The sequence below is a fragment of the Lepidothrix coronata genome, unplaced genomic scaffold (genome assembly GCF_001604755.1).
Source record: "Lepidothrix coronata isolate B3197 unplaced genomic scaffold, Lepidothrix_coronata-1.0 Scaffold250, whole genome shotgun sequence".
In the NCBI taxonomy this organism is placed as follows: Eukaryota; Metazoa; Chordata; class Aves; order Passeriformes; family Pipridae; genus Lepidothrix; species Lepidothrix coronata.
In genome coordinates this window covers 907043-929626 of record NW_016690430.1, presented here as the reverse complement: position 1 = coordinate 929626, position 22584 = coordinate 907043, and the positions used below count along the sequence as shown (strand labels likewise).

Below are 22584 nucleotides of genomic sequence, written 5' to 3'. Positions count from 1 at the left end.
GACAGTTATACTGTAATAGATTCCCAGCCTCTCAACATTTACACATTTTTTCAGCATTTTTCTCATTATTACTTTTAAATTACTTGTTATCTACTAAACTCACTTTTCTCCCCTACCTTTTAGTGATTTATGCCATGTTTACTTCACATGAAACCTCTAATATGATCTGTACGTGATCTCTTGTGTGAACACTTGCATGTTTGTTTTTTCTTGTTTCTGTTTCCCCTTTTACAAATGACTGACCTCAGTTTTATCAGTCCAAGTGAGACCTTGGCCTTTCTAAATATTCTGCTAACTATAGAAAATGATACAGCATACTCAAATATGTAATCTATTTTTAAAGAAATTTAAAGTGAAGACAAAAATATTTAGCTGCATGATCAAATATAAAGCTGAGAATAAATTTGAAGGGGTGGGTATTAAAGATTGAACAGAACAAAATACATTAATAATAACTTTGTTCTTTTTTCCTAAATAATATCATTACAGATAAATGCTGATTTAGGTATTGGGTCTGGTGGGTGGATGAATGATGGTATGTGGGGTTTTTTTACTTCTAATGGGGGGAGGGAGTCTGTGGATAATTTAATGGCATCTGCAGAATGAGTTCAGTTTCTGAATAAAAGCAAGAAGAAATCCTTTTGGTCATTCTAAGTCATCTAAAAGGACAAAAAAGTGAATAAGCAAGAACCAGTGATAATTTGTTGGAAGCATTATCTTAAACTAATTTATTTTTCTGGCTTGATAATGCCTTTACGTTGTGTCTTGGCTTCTGTAGGGCTTTTGGTGACACTTGTGAGAACATCCTGTGAAGTTAAAGCTGTACAACTTAAAATAACTGTGAACAGATATTGATAAAAAGCCTGTACTGGGAAGGGTTATTAATACCACTGTGAAACTGGAAGGTTGTGTAGAAAAGCACTGCCTGTGTCCTCTGATAAATGTTTTAATTTGGTAATGGAATACAAAGTATTACTTTTGCAGATCAAACCAATATTAGAAGGGCAACAAATGCTCTTGACAAACTGGAGGAGCTGAGGAAAAATAGAATGCAGGTCAATAAGAAAATTGTTGAACAATATGAATAGAGGATGGGAGATTACACAGAGAGCAGCTGTGTTGTGTTGAACCCCAGTTATGAAATGGGAACTCAGTGTTCAAGGAACGTGTTCTAGAAGACAAGGTATTTAGCACAGTGGTTTAAAAGGACTTGTTCTTTTAGTTCTTAGTTCTCATGTTATACAAAAAAATGCATATTATTTTTAATATCACCAAAGGATAATTTTTTCATGCAATCTGTATCTCTTAGAAACTTGTCAGACTGGAATATGCATATGTTAATATCTTTTATCCACTCATTACCAGTTGGGTTTTTGTGGTTTTAAGAGGTAATGTTCCAAATGAGGGTAGAATTTGAATTTTAAGGAGACAAGTGTTCTCTTGCACTCGGAGGGAGGAACCTCTTCATGAGCAATGCTAGAGAAGCTCCACTTTGTATTTTTTGTTTTTCTAACTGGTAATATAAGCTCATATCACAGCAGATAGAGCAATATATGCAGTTGTTACTCTGTTTTCTGCAAAGATTAGGTATAGCATTTCACCTAGTTATTATATTTTGTCTTTAGTTCTAAGTGTGAAAGGGGAAAATTAATTCTGTGATTTAAAAATTATCTTTTAAGATTTTCCTTTCATTTTTTGAGATTTCTGGTATCCTTTAAACTATGAGTGATAGTTTAGTCTATATTTTTGCAGTACTTAGTACAGCAGCAGTTCAGCCTTACTTGGATTCCCTACTACCTGCCAGAAAAGAGGGAAGCAGATCTAAAACTTTAAATGAGGTTTTTGTTCTATTCTGTTTGAAGATCTGAAATTAACTTCTGTGTCTACACTGAATATTGCACTTCCAAATATTCATACATACATGAGAGAGAGAGAGTGTGAGTATATATATGTAGACATCATAGTAGAAGAGCAATAGGACATCTGTAAATACGACTGGAGATTTAAAAAGTTGGATTCTGATTTTTTTTTGTAATTTAATAAAAAAGCAGCATCATCTTCTGGATGTTGTTAATGTTCTCCTGAAAGTGGCATTCAGAAAATCAGTTTATTGCAGGGAGGTTCTCTGGCTCTTCTTTTTTTTTTTTTTTTTCTAATTTAAAGCACTTTCAGTAATGGTATTATGCTCTTCTTGGCCCCCATGAAGGGGAAAAAGACAAATACTATTACATATACAGCATGTAAAAATTCATACATCAATCAAATAGCTGTATGAACTGTTGAAGGTCGCTAAAACAGCAGGCATCAGTGTTAACCTGCATCTCACCATGCTCTCTTACACATCCAGGGAGGTAATCACAAGTGCTGAAGAAGGCTTGATTTCAGGCAAGGACACCTCAGCTCCACTCCCAGCAGGACAAAGCGGGTCCTAAACATTTTGGGACTTCAGGGCCTGTGGCTCTGGGCAGCTCTGCCTGCGAACAAGAGGTCTGCCCTTGGTTGTGGCTCTGCCTGGTTACGACACCGTTCGCTGCAGTGAGAATTCGCCACACCTGAGGACTTTATCACCCTTGGCAGTAACTGCTGGTTTTCTCTAGGGTGAGTATAGAATAATGTGAGTACTATTAATAGATAACTTACAAGTGAACCTTAGTGTTAAATCTTCTTACTTCTGAACTGGCATCCTGGTATCTTGAATTAGAACACCAGTGTTGAAAGTTGTTTTAGAACATTTTTTATGTCAATGTGGCTTAGCAAGCCCTGGAGCAGCCCTTTTAACCATAGTTCAAGGCAATGCCAAAGGCAGTGTGATAGCAGACGTTACTCTATTTCATTTTGTGTAACTCCTAACTAGAAACAAATAATACCCTAAATCCTGTGAGAACTTTTTTTATAATCTAGAGAACACCTGATCTTTATCAGTTTTTGTAAATTCAAATAATTTAGGTATATGCAATTTATTATTAAAGCACACTTAGGGACAACTTTTAGAAATGTACAGCTCAATTTTAATAAATATCAGAATGAAAATATGGCAGATACTGTGATTCTTAATTATTCTCTTAATGAAGCAGTGTTGATTGGCAGTTTTCAAAATAAGCAGTTGTCCTGAAATGTAGCAGTTTGATTTATAGCCATTGAAATTATTTGCTGTATAACGTTACTGCAAATTGTCCACCAGGGAGAGCTGCTGCAAAATTTTATTCCAACAATTGCTTCATTACCTTATAATAAAAAATATTAAATTCACCATGATAGGCACAGGTGAATCAGGTACTTTATTTCACTGGCCAAAGAAAAGTGTAGGCAGTAGTATCATGAAAGGGCAGATGGATATACCTAACAAGGCATTTCTGTTTATTTCTTTAATTGGCATACAAATATTTGAAAATAAAAACAGACACCAAAAAAACCCCTCCACACAAACTGTTTATGTTGTCAGACTACGAGGAATAGGAGAAATGCCTGAAATTTCAGAGTGTCTTTGGAGGTTCTAGAGGTCTTGGGTAGGAGCTGCAGAATTAATTCTGGTTCTCTTAGTGGAGAGAGGAATCTCTTGTGAGTGCACAGCAGAAATAAGAAGCACATTCACTGGCAGCCATGATGTAACGTAGAAACCTGTTTTACTTCATTGCAAACAAATGGACAATATATATTGTACAATATATAATAAAAATACAGCTGATACAAGTGCCACTAATTAACAAAAAAAACCTAATGTTAAGACTTAAAAATGCTCATTTTTGTAATATATACACTGCAGTAATAAGCCACAATAAATACATCAAATTCCATATCATTCATAATAAATACTGAAAATATAAATACAGAAGAATACAGTTAATTTGAATAAATTATTACAACGTAAGGTCTAGGTTAAGTTCTGTTGAATATTATTGTAGCTTATATTACCCTTTGGCATCTTTGATGTTACAACTTGTTTAAAAAAAGGAAATTAAGGAAATGTGTAGTTCATGAAGTTTAAAATTATTTCCATGTACAGATTTTAAGATGAACTTTCTTTCCCTTCGCTTCTTCAAACAGTTTAAAAGCAGCAGTCCAATTAAATATCTTGCTTTACTGTTGAGATCTCCATTATTTTAGTATACAAGATAATCTGTAATGGAAAATGTTAAGTACTTAACATAATTATTTTTCTCAGAAATTAGTAAAGTTAGAAGTAATGTACAAAGTTTAAAGAAATGGCTGCAATTACACCACAGTTTTACTAGTCCCATTTGAGTGGATGACCTGTCTGAAAGACCATCAGCTTAAGTGCTTTTGAATCTATGCTGCGGTGTATTATTTACCACTTGCCAACAAAAATTTCAAAAGCAATTTTATATTCTTATGGGGAAATATATATATATATATATATATATACACATGAACCTCCTGAAAGACAGGGTTGGACTAGACAGTGTAAATGTTACATAGTCTGTATTTGTTAAAACAATGAAAATACTTAAAACATATAAAAGGTAATAAGTGTTGGGTTTTGTTTGGTTGGTTGTTTGTTTACAAATTTTCTATCTATTTGCTATAGATGGAAACAAATCAAAATAACCAATTAGCCATGTTTTATGTTAACAGGTATTAACCAGTACATTTGTATTAATAATTTTATTTGTAAAAGGTAATTACATCAGAATGCAATTTAACTTAAAGATCAACTTTACTAAGACAATATTACAGGCTGAGGCTCTTAGGAATGGATTTGTAATCTACAGATTTTGACTATTTTTGCACTGTTAAATGTCTAGTGCTTATTTTACATCAAACAATTTTTTAACATGTTTCACAAACTACACTTCAGACGTATTTCCATAGAAGCGCCTACAGTCAGTCAATTAAAAGAAGGGCCCAGTTGTTAAGCACTGTTTACATGAGCAGTTGATGGTACTTGTGTGAAATGGCTGGGAAAAAACCAGCATGTTTGCTTTGGGTTTTAAGAGAACCAGCTGCCACTGCACAGGATGATCTTTTCAAGAAGCTGAAAACTGGTGCTAAATCTGTATCTGTACTGATCCCCTGGTACCCCAGCAAAACCCAAAACTTCAAGAACGTACTTTAAAAGTTCCAGACGGAGAAACCTAAAATGTTGTAATGTGTACTAAGTCTCATTTGAAAATCTCAAACTAAAATGCTAATAAAAAGAACACCTATTTTGTCTTTGCTTTTAACGTCTCTTGTTACCTGAGAAACTGGTTATATGAGAATATGTGCTTGGGAGCATATTTCAGAAATGATACTGAAAATGACTTTGTAATTGCCATAGGCAAAGAAAGGACATGGTAGCAGTGCTTCTAGGTGTGGCTTTGCTTTTTAGTTTTTACCCCATGCATTTGGATAAGTCTTTTATTTAATGGCCACCTGTATGTAACTGGTCTGGAAAAATGGCATTTCCTGTTTGCACTGAGTTAATTTGGTTTAAAGTATATTAATATTGATTCTGTTACTTATCATCTAACATGGGCAGGCTTGTAGTTGAACATCCATATACTTTTCCATCCTTGTTCTGGAGAGATCTTAATTTCCCATTTTCCTTCCCTTTTTTTTAATATGTAATGTTTTGGTTTGCCCTTTAGAAGAAAGATAATCTTCATCAATCTGCCTCTTGCCTTCATCTTCTTTTCCTCTAAATTGTTCTTTCTAGCCTCCCCTCACTCTAGTGCTTCAAGACCAAGGAGTACCTTGATTCTTGTGTTAGAACAATGATGTGCATTTGTATCCTCCTCCATTTTCCTGTCTATCATGAAAAGCCAATCCCATCTTCATGTTTTATTGGAAAAGTGATCAGTTAGAGAAGAATGCACATGAGAGGCAAACTTCAGCTTGGTTCTACTCGACATTCATTCATGAAACAGAAGTGTCATTGCTGAGATCCAAATTAAGATAACTGAGTAAATAAAGGACAAAGTTTGCCCTTTAACTTTTTTGTCCCACCCCCAGCCTTGGTTGAAGACTATCACCCTCTCAGTTGAGAAGCTGCAGTACAGAGCATCAGGAATGTGGTTCTCCAGGCAGTGGGACCTCCTGAGTTCTGGGTGTCCTCCAACCACAAAGACTGCACAGCACCAGAGCAACACACATTTTAACTCACAGAATCACAGAATGGCCTCCTCTGGAATGGACCTTAAAGATCTCCTAATGCCAACCCCCCTGCCATGGGCAGAGATGTCTAGATCCAGTTGTTGAAAGCCCCATCCAACCTGGCTTTTCAAGATCTAATTCACAGCACAGAGGACACGGGAGTTGCCCTTTTGCTCAACTGTAACAAAAAGTCTTACTGTACAACAGACCTCCCAAACACTGACAGGAAGGAAGGCATTAAAAAAGAACACTTATGCTGCACAACATGTTTCATGAATTGGATGTTCCGTATAAAAAGTAAAACTCTTGGTATCAGCCATTAGAGTAACAGAAAAGTCCTCAAGGTTGTTATAACTTTCCTCTTTAAGTGGAAACAATACTCTGGCACATGTATTAGCAACAACATGAGAAGCTGCCTTGGATTTAGGAGTAGGAAGAGACAGTGAAAAGGAAAAACTTGTGAAGAACCCAAGTGTGTTTCACTCGGACATCTTTAAAACTAAATTGCACTTGTTCATCACTTCACGATATTTGCGCTTTGGATTTGACATTTCTTGGAGAAAATGGACAATTAATAATTTGCACGTGGACAATGATTACAGAGAATAGCAAAATTAAGAATATTAGAAAAACCTGGAAACACTGAAAAGGCAAATGCTGAGATTTCTCATACCACAGAACATGTAAGTCTGTTTTGAAAATAACAGTTTTCTACCATTTTAAAAAAATAGTAATCAGATTTAATATTTTAGAAATAAATTCTATAGAATATATTCTCTGAGTTACTTCTAGTTTTTCAAAGTATTTTACATCAAATGTTCTGCAACCATAATAAAGTAGATGATAGAATTACTCTTCAGTCTCAGCAGGAACGCTTGAGGATTTTCCATATCATCCTCTTCTGTCCCTGTTCCTGACTGTTTCAGGAAATAAAACAACTGGCACAATGAACATGAGTTTATACAACTCATGAACTGTAACAATGGAGATCCTTATTTAGCAAATGCCTTTTAAAAGGATATAATGGGTCTCTCTTGCTTTACCTTTGAGTAAGGGCAGCTGCTTTGCTCCAGGAGCAGTCCAGGCAAGGAGTTCCAATGGACAGAATTCAGCCAGCAAAAGAAGACACTGTACAGTGGAGTAAGACTGCCTGCTGCTTCCAAGTGTGGTGTTGCAGGCAAACTACAATCTTGCTGCTCAAATGTTAAGCACTTGACAGGTAAATGTTGTATATGCAACACAGCTTTTATTCTAATTTTTCACTGTGCAATTTACTGTTAAACTTCTGCTCATTAATCCCGTCTAAGGAAAGGAGAGCTTGCTTTAGCTGTGCTTCACATTAGTGAAAAATTTCTGTTCAATTCTGGACTGGGCTTTATTTGGAAAGTGGTGTAGTCTGCAGTACAAAAATTTAGTTATGATACCAAAAAAAAAGAGGAATAAAATGGTATTTTGCCTGTTTTAAAGAATTATGTTTTATCATAGTATCTCCAAGTACATTACAAACCAGAGCACAGAGGATGCAAGTGACACAATAAGACAAAGGCAAAGGCAACAGAACGCAGGTCTCCTCTCTCTGAGCCCAGTACTCTCTATCTAGTATATCACATTTCTATCAGAGAGTCAGGAACACCTGAAATATTAAAAAACATAATATACGTTCTGTTTTGCATACAAATATATGTATACAATCTTTAAAAAACTAGCTGTGTTTGTGAAGATACTCCCTGTGAGGCAGGGAAAGCGACATGTTATCACATTTACTGACATAAAACATGCAGGTACAGTTTGAAACTGGCTCTGGATCAGTCAGCAATCAGTAACAGCACCACCAACACTACACGGGATTTCTGCAGCACTTCCACAAAAGACAGGATCGCTCTGTTACCAGAGCACTGATCAGGCTGAACTGTATCTATGGCCGTGTACGATGGACTTCAAATAAATTAATGTCAACTCCAACTATGATTCATTAGCAGGAGCTTGTGTAAATGAAAAATAGTAAAACTTTACAAATCTAGAACTTTCTGATCTAAATGGCAGACAACTCAATAAAGAATAGTAGAAAGTTTTACTGACCAGCTTTTAACTTTTTAAGGATGTTCAGTGGGCATAAGTTATAGCTCTTAGAAAGCAATTGCAGTAATTAATTGTGCAGAAAAGTTCTAATTTCATGTCTAACATCAGTTAAAGCTTTGCATATATTTAACAATGCACTTTTTTCCAAGAAAGGCGAAGTTCACCTTATAGGCAAAAAGGCATCTGGTTTTAGGTGCTGTTTCAGTGATCTTCTGTATGAAAATTCTGGTTTATTTTAATAGAGGGAAATGCTTGTGTTATGATCCATTTTCCTGAACTATGCAATATAATCATAAATGATTACCTGGTTCCTTAGGAGTGTTTATCACTAGCCAGATATCTTGCAAAATAAAGCTGATAAAACTATCAGTAAAGTAAACATTTCCTCAAATGATACACTGTGTTGACAGAAGCAAATACTGCTGGTTATCATTTAGTAACATAATACTTTTATCACACAGAAACAGCCTACCCAAAATGAAAGGACTGGTTATCAAAATGACTATTAGCCAGTTGAGAAATGGGACACAGCATGCATTATTATATACTAGCCCAGAAAATAACATTAAAATATTTTCCATACTATGATTTATTTAAGCTTGTTTTTCCTTAAATGAAGAGTTTGTTTTTTGTTCTAAACAAAACATCGAAGTCTAATCAAGTGGTGGGAAACCTGACTCACCTGATTTCTACATCCTACTCTAGATTTCAGGTAAATCAGCCCACCTGTCAGTTAAATTAACCTTCCCTATTTTTTTTGTCACTCTAGTTAATTTACACATGCTAGAAAAGGCCTTAGCTTTGTTATTTGCTGGCATGGAATTGGCTGGGCAAAAGGTTTGGCCTATTTTTAAAAAATACATCTCTTCCAAAATGTAACTGCTTGTTATCCTGTGCTGCAGGCTTGAGAGAATTTGGCTGCATTCACCCCCGATGCCCCAATGGCATGGAACACACACATCTCAGTACTCCAAAGTTTATACAGGTGCTGATATTAACCAGGACTGGGATCTGAAGCCTGTGAGAATGGAAATAGTAAATAACCACCACCTCAGTATTTAAAAACTGGATGACATATATTTTATGAAGTTAATCACTTACTGTGCTTGCTGATAAAATTAAAGATATTTTTCAGGTGAAAGCACAGGGGCCAGGAAAATAATTTCTTATTGCTCAGTAAGGGAGTGAATAATAAAACAAAAGATTTCATTTAACTTTCCCCTGAGATAAATACCCCAGTAAAGTGTGTGTGGTTCTCCAACACACTCTGAGGGTAAAGAGCTGCTCCTGATCCTCATCTACTGTCCCAGCTCAAGCAGAAGAGATTTGTGCTTTTGGTGCTGGTGTTAAGTGAGAGTGCCAAATTCAACTCGCTGTTGATGCAAGATGCCTGTATACACAGAGACTTATTACTTTTGCCCTTAGAAGATCCTGAACAGAATAATATTATTCTCAGATGCAGAACTTTAAGAACCAGCACGTTTCTCTTTAAAACTCAAGGGTATTTGTGTTGCAGAATACGGGTGTTTACCTGGCTACTCAACCTTAGAGAAAGAGACTACAGTGTTCTGTGACTACAGGAGGAACAGCAGCTATGGAATTGCTGAGCCAGATAACAAACATGAATGTGCTTTCTCAGGAGGTGGAATACGTTGCAAGTTTGGAATCCAGTCCCTAGAGAACTAGACTTTTCAATGCAGTTCATATAAACTGTGTAGGACTTCTTGTGGAAACAAGTAAATAAAAAACCTTTCCAGCTACTACATGGAGTAAAAATATTTTGCTAATTTAGCATAAATATGAGAAGTCATTTTGCCCAGATTTCATATAAAAACAATTATCTTTTTTTTTCAATGAAAAGCCTACTTTACACCTGGCAGTTTTTCTACTGGAGTACTGTAGGTGATGTTTTAAAGAGCTTCTAACCAGAGGAGTCATTGTTACAGAGCTAAAATTTACACTGTGTTTACATGCACACTGTTAACCATCTAGATTTGACACAGATAAAACTAAGATGCTGATTCTTATTTTGACAAACAAGACAGGTCTACATTTCAACTTACTTGATGTAGAATAAATAAAATTTCAGTATTAGAAGAATAAAAATGCTAAAATAGATTTTGAAATCAAAATAAGGCAGTGCAGCATTTCCAGTGCAGCGAAAACCTGGTTCCTATGCCTCCTTTTCTAGACAAGAGCAAGGTTGGTTAATAAATTAAAGGCTGATATACAGCAGGTACTTTTAATTCCCACTTCATTTAAAAACAAATGGACCACAAGGTAATGGATATCCATATGACACACATGCTATTTTCCTTGCAGACTTTTGCAGCTACAAAATTTCTGAAGCTTTTTTCCTCACTGAATCCGCTGTTTCCTATTTAGACCAAATGATGCTACATTTGAGGTACAATCAGAAGTCCACAAAAGCCAGTCTCATATTTCATAAAAACTGTTAAATGTTTAGGCAATCTAGACAGTTCTGCATTTTTTCCCATGCTTTATTTAAGCTTTGATCAATAAGGCTCTGCTTTTATAAATTGCATACTGACATATTCATAAACTGGCTTGGGAAAAACATCCAGGTTTTGTTACAATGAATTTTAAGATCTTAGAAACGCCTCAGAGAGTGGGGCTATGGCATTTCTCCAGAGTGGTTCACAGTTCCCACAGTTAATATAGTCCTGCAAAACAGCACTAAAGTGCAAAGTATCTGAATGGTTGTTGGGCTAAAAGGTGCTGTGCAAGCTTAAGCGACTGCTTTGCCATTATATACAAGATCCTTTTTCTTTGGGGTGAGGGTACTAGTTCTGGAATGCCACTGATTTTAGTTTTCATGAAGGATTGTCTACCTTTCTAGAAGATGTAAATGCCCCCTTTCTGACTATTCTGTTTGTCAAGAACAGTAAAAGAGAAAACAGCACACTCTAAAAATGTGTTTCAAGACAATTTACCAGAAATGGTATTAAAAAAAAAAAAAGAAGAATACAAGGTACTCCAGATGAAAAGTGGATATGCTCTTTGTAACTAGCTATGGATCTTCTGCTCAAATGAACATGCTGTTCATTTTTTTCAAAATGAATTGTAAACTACCATAAATAAAATACATACAGTACAGAACAATTAAAACTTTTTTTGTACAGTAGTTACTTTTACGTTAAACTTACCATCTTTTCAGATACGTTGAAAATTAGGACTCTAAACATGATTATTTCAAAGTATCATTTTTAACATTTTTGCACAGGCCCGACAGTCAAAAACACAAAGCTTTGATTCAGATAGCTTGGCAGGTTTCACACATGTCCACAGGTAGGCTACTTTGAAATAGGTTGGCTGTGTTTTTTTTACTTACTTGTTTTATTTTTATCAAAAAAAGTTTGATTATTTTTATTTAAATCTTTATGTGAACTGTTTTTGTGCAATACCACTGCCAGTGTAGCTTGAGAAAACACAATGTGTCTGGAACATTGATTACAGTCCAAGTGTTGTCTACCTCTTAAAAAAGTAAGATTCTAGGAAAATCCGATGGGAGTGAATTTTAATACAGGAAGTCAGTCCTAGAATAATTTTAATATTAAACAGGTACCGTTTCTACCACTGGAGATTTGATGCACTCCTCGTGCAGTCTGCTCTTTTCTGGGAGGTTTAGTGAATTCTCAGCAGGGTGCTCTTGCACGTGGCTGTCACCGTTCAAAGCTGACACAAAGCCATCTGGAGAAGGACCTTTCAAGTAGGAGTGAAATTCCACTTGCGGGTGACTTGGCCTATGCTCAGTGTATAAACTGTTACATGGAGCACTGCCATCCCCTTCAGAAGATGAGCAGCAAACAATCACTGAGGGGTTTGCAGAAGGGTAATGAGGGCTGCTAAAAGTTTCCTCTGATTGCCGTGTGTAGTCAACAAACTGTTCAGAAGTCATGTTGTAAGGCACCAGAGAAAGACTACCGTTCTTGACAGCATCCCTTTCTGAGTAAGTCTCACCGATCTGGTTAGCAGTGCCAGCAACGTGGTTCTCTATTTGGTAATACAGAGTTGAAGAGTTAGTATAGTATGAGGCATTTTTAGAGTGGTTTTCATGCACAGCAGTTCCATCAGAGTAGCAAAGGACAGAAGGAAGAGGCACCATATCAGCATGGGAGCCCATGCTTTCTACAAAATCATCTGCTTTTTCTTCTTCCTCATCTTCCTCCTCATCTTCCTCTTCCTCTTCATCATCATCTGATTCACTAGGGGCTAAACTCTGTGTGCTAGAATCTGTAACTCCACTACAAAAGCTACTCCCATCTTCCTCTTCCTCCTCTTCCCCTGGGCAGTCCAAGTCCTCGGCTGACTGGGAATGCATAACTGCAGCCGGAGGTTCAGTTTCAATCTCAAAATTTTCTGCAATTGAATATTCAACCGGGTGGGGTCCTGGACTCATAGAACTAGTGTGTGCACTTATCTCAGTGTGGCAGCCATTAAGTGCTGGAACTTGCTGCTCTCTATTTTTCTCCAATTCAAGTTTCATTATTGTGTGCAAAAAGTGAGTCCGTACACGGATAGGGTTAAATTCGATTCTACCTGCGGTATTGCTACACCCTTCCTTAGTGCAACCGCAAGGGAAAGACATACGATCCACCTTTTAAAGAAAAGAATACAGATTAACAATACGTAGCATAAGCCTGGAGATATGACAGAACCTAGACAGCCTAGAGAAATACAGTGGTGAAGTGGAATTCACCTTGAGAAATAACCTGTAAGAGTAGTCAAAGCCAACAGTAATTCAGGGAGTCAGCCCTGGAATTGAGCAGTACTGAGAGGAACAGTAAGGGACCTGTACGTGCATCAATGCCGCACAGTAGGAAAAATATGTTTCTGTTCCATAGGTGAAAGTACTACACAGTGGAACAAAAAATAGGTAGTTTTTGTACTTATGGATCTGTTACAGCTTTACTTCACTTTGTGCGCAAATCCAGGCAAAATCATTACCAGAAAGCATCTTAAAATTTGGTAAAAATTGGTAAAAGTTATGAAAACTAGACACCTATTGAAACAAAATTAATTATATATAGAAACCTATATAAAGTTGCCAATGGGGACACCTGACCACAGAAAATAGGAATAAAACCTCAAGTGCACTTTAAAAGGTATCCCACTCTATTGTAGGGGCAATATTGTAAGCTCAACAGACTGTGCACAGAACTTCTACATCTAAAAATACTCATATTAAGTTTTTAAAAATGTGCCTGAATCCCCATGTCAGCCAGTTCCATTAGACAGCTGAAGGTCTGTGACTTTCACCTACACTGTAATATCTAAACATCAGATATGATGCAGAGAAGTACCCTATAACATAATCTAGTACATGTTCCCCACATGTGGAGATGAAAACAGGAACAGCAAGGAGAATATATTATTGAAAATAGTAGAGGAAGTTTAGCTTGGATTTACAAGATAATGTAAAATGCATTCAGGAGGAAAACTCAGCTGCACAACAGCAACTCAGCAGAAACTAGCAGAAACCTCTTTTAGGGAATATTTTGGGACATGTACAGCTGACAACTATGTAAACGTACAATAGGAAATACCTCCTCAGTCTGCAGAGGAAAAACCTGCTATATTAGCAGATACATATTTTTATTGCCTACATGCAAATTTATCATGCATAGATTTTAAGTATCATGCATGTTACATAAAGGACAGTACCACAGAGTGTCATTGATTGTTTCTCATTGAGTTTGGACTATAATTCACATTTGGAGTGTATGTTAATTGTCTCTAAAAGCAAAGATAATATCCGTTCTGAAATCGGCAGGCTACTGACTCTTCTGTTATCTGCATCTGCCTATTTAGGTAAAGGCTAAAGAAGAGTACAAGGAGCAGAACACTTGTATAAGAACAAAAAAACACCCTAAACCAATCATAAAATAAAGAAAGATATTTTAGGAGATTGTTTGTATTGATTGCCCACTATATACTCTTAAATCGAGGCCTTAAAAAACTGGTTTGAGATCCGCAAGTGTTACTAATACTTGATTTCCAATGGTTATAACTTCAACAACAAAAAGTACACCCGTGTGCGTGGACACACTCCCTCCCCAGATAATTAAACTGGCAATAATGTAGACATTTACCTGACATTTTATGCCTGCCAGACTGCAAGTGCAGGTTTCTGGGTCACAGAAGACACGGCAGTCACAGCCACAATCCTCTCTGGACAGGCGGATGGCTCGCAGCTCGTGTTTCTCTTCCACGTCAATCTTCTTCACCCCGGACGCTCGCAGCAGCGCCCTGCGCTTCTTTGTCGGCAGAGGCTGGAGAAAGAAGTACTCATCTACCTCAGTGTTGTCCAGATCAATGTCGTCATCAGAAATGTCATCCAGCGTCAGCGTATTGGCTTCTTCGGATTCCACTGTCCCATTCTTCGTCATCTGTTGCACAGAACAATCAACAAAGTCCTGAACTGCACTCACAGATATGAGTGTCACAGATGTAACTTTGTGTAATGCATTGTGAATGTGGAAAGCTGTATCTAAAAATGCTGCAAGACTGCCAGTAAGTTCCAGAATATGATCACATGTAGGGTGATCAGGCATTTCACATTTAGCTTATGAATTAAATATACATTTTTAGAACCCTGTTTGTAATGAAGATAATTTTTTGTTAAGTTTCTAGTTACTTACCTGTTCTTTATTTACCTGTGCTTACTATTTGTCATTGACTGCCAGATCTCATGTCTGTCTGAAATTCTAGTCTTTTCTATATTGTTTCACAAGACAATTTTTGAGACCTTAATTGATTCCTGTCTCTGAGCTCTTTGAAATTCTTAAATATCTCTTTTGAGACAGTAGTTATACTACTGACAGTGGTTTAGATGATGATGCCTCAGAGGTTTGTAAATGGTGTATTCAATGTACTATTTATTATCCTATTCTTCTTTAGCCTGACAAGTTGTTTGATGTCTGTATAGCTGAGAACACAGAGCAGTATTTCTGCTTAATCAGCTGGGCAGATGGCTATGTTTTGCTTCTTGAGTTGACAGTTTTAAGCCTGGAAGAAGTCACTTAATTTTGCCCTCTTCTACCTACATTACTCCATTCCAAATAAAATGATTCTGTGATTCCACGTTTATTAGCACTGTGTTTCACAGTGCTGATGCATACAGCTCTTCTGATGTTCTTTTTGGTTCTCTTTGGTCCTGAAAAGAACACATTTAGCTTTGTGTTGTCATAGATTGTAGTACTTCAGTCATCAGTTCAGATTATTGTTAGGTAGCTAACAAATGAATACATTTAGAAAAAAAGGAAGCAAGTTGTTAACCTCTTGTGGAGGATCTTGAGAAAAGTTTTAAAAGGATTCATGCTCCTTTTCTAGGAATATGAATTTTTGAGCCTCTATAGAAACAAGTATCCTGGCACTATATTATTACCTTTGTATATTCTAGCTCTCAAATCTTTCAAAAATTGTTTCAAAATTAAATGGCCGTGAGCATTAAGAACAAACATCCAGTGCCACATTCATAGGATAGCACACTTCTGTACCATACTCCTGTAACTCATCTCATAGAGAAAGGGGTGAATACAGTTAAAGAGAAAAGGGGAAAAAAATTTCTGCTCTGAAGGAAGGTAGAGCTTACTGGTTATATCTGCCAGATAACTCAACCACAGGGTTCATAAAAGTTCTTCCACAGAGAAAATTGCTTAAGAGTCAAAACAATATCAAACATTAAAACAAAATTCAGAGAGACAATGACATTCACTACAAACATGTCATTTGAATGTTTCTTACCTATAGAAACATAGCCATTGAAACTCTTTCTTGGTTTTGCATTATTTACTTGCAGAAAATTTCACCTTGGCGTGTTATCCCAAATAAATTTTTAGGCACCAGTTTTAAATACAGATAAAATACTGAAGTCATAAGTACCGTAGCCTGTTTCTTGTGCATTTCAGTATTTAGACATTTAACAATTATCACTGTAAAAGTAACTCCCCATTTTTCTGCTAATTTGTGTCATCTCCATCTAGCTATGTTTCTGATGTACGAGAAAGCAGTCCTGAATTTTACCCATTCCAATATTTCTGCTTTTCTTATACTGCCAATTGCTCAAGTTTCCCATTTATATTAACAGGGCATCCTTTCCACAGTCTTTTGGATTGTAACTGTCATTTATGGCATTATTGAATTCCTTGACAGTGACCTCCTACTGACTGCTTACTCTTTTTGGCAATTGCAGTTTTGTGCTTATAACAACTGTGTAAGACAATCACAGGAAAAAACCCCAACAACCTAGTTACTCCTGACTTGTAAAGGCAGGTTAAAAGCCATACTCCTCCCTTTAAAGGAGGAGTCTCAGGGTCATGACTAGTAGTCCTTATTACACTGCACAAAGAAAACTTCTCCTGAGATCAGCAATCATCCCTTCTTAGCAATTCAGCACCAAGAGATGTTCTGCCACTTCCACAACCCACTTTACAAGCATTATTGTTTCTTTATCTTTTCAATGTATTCTCAAACTTTCTCCCTGATTGAAGCCTTTGGAGTTTAGTGCCTTCATTTTATGCAATGTTTCAGTGTATCGTCTATTATACCTGTAACATTCAAATCCCTTCTAGCTCTTTCTTCATCTTAAATACACACATTTTCAAAATGTCCTCTCCAACTTCCTTCAGACTGTTTTCTTACTCCATTTTCTCTTATGCATTTCACATTACAGTGGCTGGGAAAAGTTCTGCCTGGCCCTGGGACAATGGAGAGACTATTTACACCAAGTATTTCAACGTATTAGTTCAGTAAAGTAGGAAAGGCAACATTAGAAGTCATCCCTTTGTCTGTACATTCTGCAGCGAGACAGGTAAATCCACACAGTGATTAAATGCATCTTGAAGGAGTTGCCTGAAGTGAAGGAGAGGGAATACTCCACCGTACACAAAACTCAGCCTGACTATTCCAATCCAGAATGGCATGCTTCAGGTTTTTTTATATTTTTCATTTTATGTTAGCAAGGTAGAACTAAGTACAGTGTATTTTATGTTTCATTGCTTGCCCTTATTTTGGTTTCATATATAATAGGGAAATGACCTACCTAAGAAATCTGATTTCTCTACTTTTATATATGCAAGGCTCAAACCACTCCTTAAGCAGATCACTGTTATTTAAGTTTGAAACTGGGGATGGGGAAGAATTCTAATCCCCGCTTCTTTAATTATTTTAGCATTTTATTCAATTACTCCTTAATAAAAATTTACTTTTAGGGTTCTTACCCATGAGGTGAATGCTGTAACTGTTCAGCTCACAAAGGCACCTACAGAACCACACCAATCCTGTCCTGTATTTCTCCTCCTCCTCTGCAAATCTTAACTGCCTTGCTACACAGCAGTAGAGCATTAGGGAATGGACTCCAGTCACATGCTGAACACTGCATGCCTCCAGCAGGCTGGAACGTCCTGGCCATCAAGCAGGATTAGGCAGCAGTTTGCCATTTCAAAGAACCTTCGCTCCTGACTCCTCTGCTGGATGTCTTCCTTGTTGTCTACTCTGATTTTTTTCCCCTCAATTTTGCCACACAAAGAACAATGAATTAATGAACTGAAAGATTCTAACATTATTCAAACAAGTAATTGGGTAACTACAGAGGGAGTAAGATTATCATGAACCATCAAATACATTTTCCAATACAGAACTTCAGGGGAGTATTAAGTTCTCTTGATTGTCATAATATTGTTCATCTGAATTAAATTTGACATGTAGATGGGTAAATTTCTCTCATAAAGCTAAAGGTTAATGCCATAACCACTGAACAAGGCAAGGGACAACGAATATGTGAAGCCTTTGGGTGAAATTCACTCCAACTCAGTAAAATTTAGGATGGACACCTTTGCCTGTCCTAGGTGGAAATTATTCCTTGTAATTTCCCACAAAGGAAACCAACTGTGTCCATAGACCTGTGAGCCTTAACATCACTAGTCTCATGCTAATCGTTATAATAAATTTTAATTTGAGGAGACATTATGAGTAAGCAATAAGGACTATTGCAGCTAATTTATTGTGCTTACTCAATGTTTTCTCAAATGACTACCTTGTACCTTTCATTTGACAGTATGTCTTTTATGTCCAGATTGCCATTAGAATTTTCACACTCTGCTGCTAACAAGTGTTTATGCCACTGTCAGCAGTGTTTGTTTACACCAAAGTGCTGGTGCTAAATGGTCAAAATGACTTGAAGATGATTTCAGTGTCTTTATCTCCTTTTAATTAGACATGTTTCTTATTTGGTCCTTCACTTTTGGCAAGCAAAATAATAAATAGTACCTAATATTATGGAAACTCAATTTCAATATATTCCTATAGTTCTATCTTTTTTAAACAAATTCTACAAGAGAGAGCACTTTCTACCCACTGACTTGTATGTTTTAATGCAATGCAAAAAATAAGAAAAATCTCAAGGAAACAAATTAAAAACCACACTGAAAATGTTACTTTCTGTTTGCATAATGTTTTTCAAACAGAAAAACCTCTGAGCAAACTTTGCTCTACTTCATTTTCTCATTTCCTTCATTTTTCTGTGATGTACAGAAATTCTGATGCAAACCTGATTAGCACATTTTCATTAAAGACCATAATTGCTGACATTGCCACCTTGGAATGCCATTTCCTTTTTGTTTTCATTTAGAAACTATGTGAATGACCAAGCAGCTCTTCCATCTTCATAATGGAAAATCAGCCCTGTTGTCTTAAGCAAACAAAACATGCCCAGTACTTTACAGTGACTCTTCACTAATTCAGTAAATCCTGGACTTGCTTTTTATGTTTGAATTTTTTTTTTATCCCAAGTGCATAATCAGGGATGCAAGTAAACTGAGATTAACGGACTAGTTCAAAAAGGAAGTTTTTTGCTGCCTACGTTTTTATACACACCCCAGGGGGAAAAGAGATATTTTATTCCAGCAAAAAATTTAACACTACTAAGATGCAAATAAGGCTCTCCTTATTCACTGAATACTTATGAAGAGATTTTGCAGGAACTTAGTCTCAATAAAGATTATCATCTACTAAAACAAGTGACTGGGAAGATGGAAGAACATGTTGTATTTGGAAGACAAGCAGAAAGTAGCGTCTATATCCCCAAAAAAGACTGGGCTGAAGTGAAGTAAGTTAATGAAGAAAAGAAATCCATCCAAGTCAAGAGGAGGACTATAAAAGAACAAAGAGCCCAGCTCTAATCTATACAGATGAAAGCTAAGAGGCCTCATCAAATCTTTCAAGTTAAATACGAACTGTGCTTTTTCTTTATTTACTTTTTAGCTAAGAAAAAAAAAGGAAAAGTGAAATATTTACGTGCTTGGCTATTCTTTACTCACTTCACTGGAGACTCCTCTCTTTGAGCTGATTCCTGGAAGTCAGCCAAGGGTTCTACTGATAGTCATCAGTTAAACTCAAACAGCACAATTCACACTTGATGCTCTCAAGATCCTGTGACATGAGATGTTTAGAGGTATAATCTCTATCTAGTGATAAGTCACTGACACTCTAACCTGTCCAATATCTGTCTTTAATTTGCCTTTGTCCTGAGTGGTTTTATGACAGATCAAATTTTACAAACTTATTAATTTATTTAAGAATCCATTTAGCTATTTAAAATCTATTTATCTATTAAAAAAACAATTAGGAGACTGAAAAAAGTAAATACAAATGTATAGGTCATGCACACTTCCTCAAACATTCAGACATAAAACTCATGAACATGGGTCATTCTATGGGGAAAATGCTGAAAGGCATTTCTTAAACTTGGAGGGTGCCACTTTGCTCTGGACAACAGCAGAGACAGAGATGTACTATCACAAAAGAAGGGGACATGCAACACAGAAATGCAGTTACAGTTCTAAATATTGTTCACTTTTAATTACAGAATTCATCTGAAAAAGAGCCCAACATACATGTAATAAAGGCCATGACACAAGAAGTGTTTCATCCACCACAAAAACATAAAATGTTCTGCCACCAGTTTTAAAGTGACAGAAGGGACACTTCCAAGAACACAATCCCCTTCTCCGTTCTCTGCTCAAATACACAGTTTCTCTCCTCTGCTATGATCTACTTAAAAGGACATTTTCATGGGGAAGCTGGCCCCAGGAGGGCCAATGGTATCCTGGGATGCATTGGAGGAGTGTGGCCAGCAGGTCAAGTGAGGGGATCCTGCCCCTCTACTCGGTCCTAGTGAGGCCACATCTGGAGTGTTGTGTTCAGTTCTGGTCTCCACAGTTCAAGAAAGACAAGGAGCTACTGGAGAAGGCCCAGTGGAGGGCCACAAAGATGATCAGGGGTGTGGAGCATCTCTCTTACGAGGAGAGACTGTGGGAGCTGGGTCTGTTTAGTCTAGAGAAGAGAAGACTGAGAGAGGATCTCATTAATGCAAATAAATATCTCAAAGGTGGGTGCCAAGAGGATGGTGACAGACTTTTCAGTGGTGCTCAATGACAGGATGAGGAGCAATGGCCATAAACTAAAACACGAGAAGTTTCATCTCAGCATGAGGAAAAACTTCTTTGTATTGCGGGTGGCAGAGCACTGGAACAGGCTGCCCAGGGAATCTCCCTCTTTAGAGACATTCCAAACCCTCCTGGACGTGTGCCTGTGTCACCTGCCCTTGGTGACCCCGCCTTGGTGGGGGTCGTGGTTGGAGTAGGTGATCTCCAGAGGTTCCTTCCAACCTTATTGATTCTGTGATTCTGTGAAAACTGTAGCAAAGGTTTGTTCTGACTGGCTAAACTGATACAGCTGGGTAATTTGTCTGACACATTTCTTCTTTGATACAGACATTCTCTGGCGAAATATTAAAGACGCATAATCATATAAATTGGTACACTACAAAAGAAAACATTTCGGTATTACTGTTTCTTACCTTTTGCCAAATTCACTCAAGTTGGCCTTTTTGTTTTTTACAAGCCCTTTCACTTTCTGTACTCAGGGTGTTACCATTCCCTTGTCTAATAGGGCCTGTGCACATGTCAGAAAACTCATTCTCTTTCTGGCACTCCCAGACGTCTGCTGGACATGGAAGTTCAAGGCTAACTTCCACCACCCTGCTTTTATTTCCCTCTCTATAGAAAAGTGGGAATAAACAACAACCTCCCTGTAAAGCACTTGGAGGTACACAGCAATGACAGCTACAAGAGCACTTGGTATTATTGAACAAAAATACATCTTCAGTAAAATAAAATAAAGAATGAAAAAATAAAAATGCCTGTTTCAATTGAAAATGTTTAACACGCATTGGGCCCATATGGCTCTGACACCACTCATTTAAATAAATAAGGCAGGGATCAAAGTCTTAAACAATTTTTACCTTTAACTTTAGAGAATTGAGTTTTTCCTCCCTCAGATGCTCTCTCAACATCTCCCGGTGAAGCCTCTCCTGTTCCATCGCAAACTCTCCCAGTGTGTACTGGCGCACACTGTTGTGGCGAGTGGACATTCCCAGTGTGCTTCCCCCTTGGCTGGGAACACTGGTGAAGCCTTGCCTTCTCGTGAAGTAATACACAGTAACACAGTTAAAATGGACATTTTTTGTTCTCTTCCGCTTCTCTCTCTTCAGGATTGAAGACGCTGGAACAGATGGAGATCACAGCATGAATAACTTCCAGTCACATGGCAGATGTGTTGAGGTAAATGGAACTACACAAGTGACAACACCTGACTACCTACCCATGTATAGACACTATATTTCAAGGTGTGCAGTCTAAATGGGGAGAGAACATTAGAAATATTTACCATCTATGCAAACCCAGAAGCCATTACAAACTGCTGCAATCATGAACACCATCATCTACTTTAGAAGAGAAACTCTTGGCCAGGCAGTTGTTTCCCATCACATCATATTTTATCATTTTACCAAGGAAGCAACTAAATCCCAGCAAAAGGAACTTCTTTCACAGTGTCAGCACAGTGATCCTGGCTTGCACCTCTTCCAATCCCTGTGAACAAAACAATGCTGCACAAGCCAGCAATGAGAACTACAGGCCCTGCCCCTCACAGGTCTATGTACACTGCTGCCCTTCTGTCAGCAAGGCAGCACAGATCTGCAACTGCATCTCTAAAGCACTAGATCACACTGACAGAAAAGATTCCTATCTCTTATAATCCGAATGGTGATAAATTAGTGTTAGAAAAACTACAAAAGCAGTATGTTTAGTGTTTCATACTGTCTCAGAAATTCATACTGTCATCATCATCATCAACACTGAATGATACAGGAATAATGTTGTTTAGCAGTCAGACCCACTTCATTTTTCTTTATCTTCATCTATTTTTCTGTTGCCATCTAACGAACGCAAGTGGGTGTGCACATATTCTAATGTGTAGGATGTTGACAAAAATGATATCTAGTATTTTCCAATTCTTTTCTGATTCCACTCACACTCATGCTCAGTTTTT

The 22584-nt window shown here is 37.1% G+C and overlaps 1 protein-coding gene across 7 annotated transcripts in view; it reads right to left on the bottom strand.

Annotated features, from left to right (window-relative positions):
• Positions 1-3606: 3606 nt before the first annotated feature.
• The window catches only part of CSRNP3 (cysteine and serine rich nuclear protein 3), a 109086-nt gene continuing 90108 nt past the window's right edge, over positions 3607-22584 (bottom strand). For all 7 annotated transcript variants that reach the window (XM_017835174.1, XM_017835178.1, XM_017835173.1 and 4 more), the window contains 3 exons: positions 21497-21756; positions 14286-14582; positions 3607-12790 (listed from right to left, as the gene is read on the bottom strand). In XM_017835174.1, coding sequence (XP_017690663.1) covers positions 11747-12790; positions 14286-14582; positions 21497-21756 — 1601 coding nt within the window. In that variant the 3' untranslated portion in view covers positions 3607-11746. The remainder of the gene's footprint in view (positions 12791-14285; positions 14583-21496; positions 21757-22584) is intronic.